At 42.0% G+C, this 4,122-nt stretch overlaps 1 protein-coding gene across 1 annotated transcript; it reads right to left on the reverse strand.

Annotated features, from left to right (window-relative positions):
* Window positions 1–1,202: 1,202 nt before the first annotated feature.
* Window positions 1,203–2,336, reverse strand: LOC124109030 (actin-related protein T1-like). The gene has a single exon (XM_046467505.1). The coding sequence runs from the start codon at window positions 2,334–2,336 to the stop codon at window positions 1,203–1,205; it is 1,134 nt and encodes a 377-aa protein (XP_046323461.1).
* Window positions 2,337–4,122: the final 1,786 nt, after the last annotated feature.

Below are 4,122 nucleotides of genomic sequence, written 5' to 3' on the forward strand. Positions count from 1 at the left end.
CTGATAATTTCATGGTGGTATTGAAGCTAGCAGGTGACATTTCTGAACATGAACATGAGACGATATGTGCAAAATGGGAACACTTTCATGGACAGCTTCATTAGATACAGGCTGCAATTCTTAACATAATGTTTTCTTTTTGATTTGTTCCCAGCTTTCCTTCCATTGCTACTTGCATTCCTTCCATCCTTCCTCAATAACTTGTGTAAATACTAGTGTTTATATTTTGATACATTTTTCTAAATGTTTACAGTCATATAAAATAACATTTATATGTGTATACACAAATAAGCATAGACTTACAAATATATCAGAAAGATCATTGGTTTGTTCACCAAACAGAGTGTATTACAGAAAGTTCTTTACATTTTCCATTTGTCACAAAATAATGTTTTAGGAAAACAGTACAAATTAAAGAGATGTTATATTTGTGCATAAATTTTGAAGCAACTGTTTTACTATTAATCATCAACTGTTTCCATTATTCTACTCCTAAAAAGATGCTATGCATACATCTGAAAATTAAAAGTAAAGGAAAAATAATCAAATAGTAGCAGTGATTATTAATGTTTTAATTATTAACTAGGAGCTGAGTTCCTGAAATTAGAGAGTCCTAAAGAAATATTAACCTCAGTGCCCAGCACTCTTTCTCATCTGCTTATCTGAGTGATCTCATGTTTGAGCAAGAGCACTGTTGTCCTAACTCAATAACAATCCAATGAAGTGGTTTGTTCACCCTAAAAACAGGGTAGCGTTTCTGCTTTGACCTCATTCCTGGCTCTCCCCACTTTCTTTGGCAACTCTGCCTCCTGTGCACAGGTTCTATCAGAAGCACCGGTGACACCAATTGCAGTAAAGATTGTAGGGACCCTCATCAACCCAGCTTCTAGGCATGAGGGTCAGGCACATTTGACAAGAACCCCTGAAACTGGCCAAAGCCCAAACACAAACCCCAAGGTTTTCTCTGGAGAAAGCAACTCAAAAGATCCATAGGACAAAAAAGCGGGGTGGGTGGGTGAGAACCACATAAACATTGACCAGTGGAATGGGCAAGTACCCTGGAGCTACAGAGAATAAACTGAAACTGCTACAGGGAAAGTGGTTTATTGAACATTGTACTGAAGACCAAGGGACCATGTCACCACCAGCTGGTACTGCAGCTGGTACCGGCATTTTGAGGTGTTTGCAGCGCGCAATGTTCTTCAAAAGCATTTTCTCTGAACCACGAATTTGCCAAATTCCTTAAAGTCCTCAGAAGTGACCCACATCTGCTTGAAACTGCTCATAGAAGTCATGATGGATGCACCAATCCACGCAGAGAAACATCTGTCAGGAGAAGCAGTGATCTTGATGGGGGTCCCCCTGAAAGCCATCTCTTCCAGTTCTTTCATGAGCCTTTCCTCCAGCCCGGGGAAGAGCGTGGTGCCTCCAGACAGCACGATGTCTGCAAAAAGGTTGCTCTGGATGTCAGCGTCGCACTTGGAGATTGTGCTGCAGACCATTTTGGAGAGCCCGGGGTCATGGATGCCCAGCTGGTCGGGCGCGAAGAGGACCTCAGGTACCTGGTATAGATGGTCCCCCATGTGGATGACATTGCCATCGGGCAGTTTGAATTCTGTCAGGACCTCCTGCCGCCTCTTGGATGGCTCTATCTCAGGCTCCAGGGAGATGTAGCAGGACTTCTCTTTGATGTCATCCACCACGGCCTTGTTGAGGATGCAAGGGAAGGTACAGCCTCGGGCAAGGAGGAGCCGCGTGAGGTGCTCTGTGATGTCCCTCCCTGCCACATAGAGCTTGGTGACTGCGTGCGGGAGGGAGTAGCCCTCAAAGACTGGGACAGTGCAAGTGATCCCATCGCCACTGTCCACCACCAGGCCGGTCACGCAGGCCGAAGCATACAGCGCTCCCGCCGCGTGGTTGAGCAGGTAGAGCGCAGGCACACTGAATTTCTCAAACAGGATCTCTGCAGTCTTCTCGCGCGTCTCTCTCGGGTTCAGGGAAGGCTCTGTCAGCAGGATGGGCTGTTCGCTGGGTTTCACCCCCAGGTCCCACTCGAAAAGATGCTTCCAGAGTTTCTCCATGTCATCCCACCTGGTCACCAGTCCACGCTCAATCGGGTAGTGCAGATATAAGGCATCATACCTGTACTGGGCTTCTTCCCCCACAAAGTACTTCTTGCGATTGGCCCTGGCTGAAGGGATGTTGAATTTGGGATGCCCCACGACAGAGTTGATGACTTGACGGGGTCCAATCTCCCCAGACAGGCCTACCTTGCAGAGTCCCGAGCCGGTGTCAAAAACCACTGCAGGGATGTCCAATGTCTGTGGATTAGACATGTCTGCGCCTGGTCTTCCACACTTCACCAACCTGAAGGACGAACACCTCCGCGGCTTGGTGAGATGACTCCACGCGCACCTCCGAAGTCTTACAGCCGTGGGATGCTGGACTTCTCAACTTGTCACCCAGGTGAAGCCAGCAGGCTGTCCTCGATCCACCATAACACCCCGTTCTCAACCCATGAATGTTACCTCCCTTCTGGTGACCCAGGGCCTGCTGAGGCAGTTTCAAGGATGGTCACCTGGAGCCAAACAATGTCACCAAGGCAACCCTCGTCCTCAGGCAGCATGGGGGGTGGGGCCTCTGAGCTGCCAGTACTCCCTGTTTGGGGAGGAGTGAAGCAGAACAGGTGAACTGTGCCTACACACCGCTTTGATCAGTTGGAGGTCCCAAAGCAGGGGTCTAGCTGTAGGAAAAACTGAGGCTGCTTGTCCTGTCGAACAACCTTGCCTGTTTGGGCTTTGCTGGATATTTTCATTAACCACAGCAAAAAAGAAAAAAAAAATAGACAAAAATATATTCATATATGTTCCCATATGTATTGTTTTAAGTATATTATCAATATATGCATATGTACACATTGCAATTTTATATCAATTTGTATACATATTTATACATACTTGCATATCACAATAGATAGACATAATTGTATATCTACTCACTTGCCTATCTACTTTAGGAAGGTAATATGACTCAGACACCACATACTGAAAATATAACTGTGAGAAATGAAAATTAAATTATGAGTAGATGCATAACAACCTTAATCTGATAATAAGTATCTATAATAGAGTGGTGATACAGGTGTGGGGTATGATCACAGCTTTATTACTTTCTCCTTGATGAAGTAACTGAGGTATTAGATATTATTATCTCCCTGGAAACTACTACAAAATGATAATGTATATAACATATAAGTTTCATTTTTTGTTTAGTCTGAGAACTCAAAGTACAGTTTTAGTTTTAGAACAATTAGGAACAGTCAAGTTATGGGCTTGTCCAATAAAACTGCCTTATGTGGTCTCCTGATCTGCTGTTTGTGAAATAATAGAAATTTCCTTTCTTTGCTAAGAGGAGCAACTAAACATTATACTCAAGTTCTTGTTCAGTATAGATTGCCATAATCAACTGAGAAAACTCTTTCTTTTATTTTCCCTTAAATTTATATATTTTTACAAGTTTACTGAGGTCAAATTCACATACCATAAAAATTCACTTACTTAAGGTGAATATAGTATATTTCTACAACAATGATTTTAATATGATGACAGATATTTTCATATATAAAAATGCCAAATTTAGAATATTTTCTTTACCTCATAAAGAATCTCAGATACCCTTTTATTCTCAACCGATATTCTCCTGAGCCCTATGTCCTAGTAAAATATTTTTTGTCTTCACTAATTTTACATTTTCCACATTTTTTCATATAAATGGAATCATATAATATGTGGGCTTTTAAATCTCTGACATCATTCACTCTGCATATTGCCTTCCGGATTGTGCCAGTGTTTTGATATAATACAATTTATATATTCATTTGTTGATGGACATTTATTGTTTTCACCTTTTGTTCTTTGTGAAATATGATGCTAAAAGCAATATTATGTATTTTTTTGTATGAACTTATGTTTTCATTTCTCTTTTGCATATATCTAGAGGTAGAATTGCCATGACATATGACAGCAACTATATCTTTCATCATTTGAGTTCTGTATGCCTGCTTTCCAAAGTGTCTTTGACATTTTACATTCCCACCTACATTGTAGGTGAGTTCATCCTTAT

Source organism: Marmota monax, unplaced genomic scaffold (genome assembly GCF_021218885.2).
Source record: "Marmota monax isolate L192 unplaced genomic scaffold, Marmota_monax_Labrador192_F-V1.1 WCK01_AAM20220418_F8-fsc00054, whole genome shotgun sequence".
Taxonomy (NCBI): Eukaryota; Metazoa; Chordata; class Mammalia; order Rodentia; family Sciuridae; genus Marmota; species Marmota monax.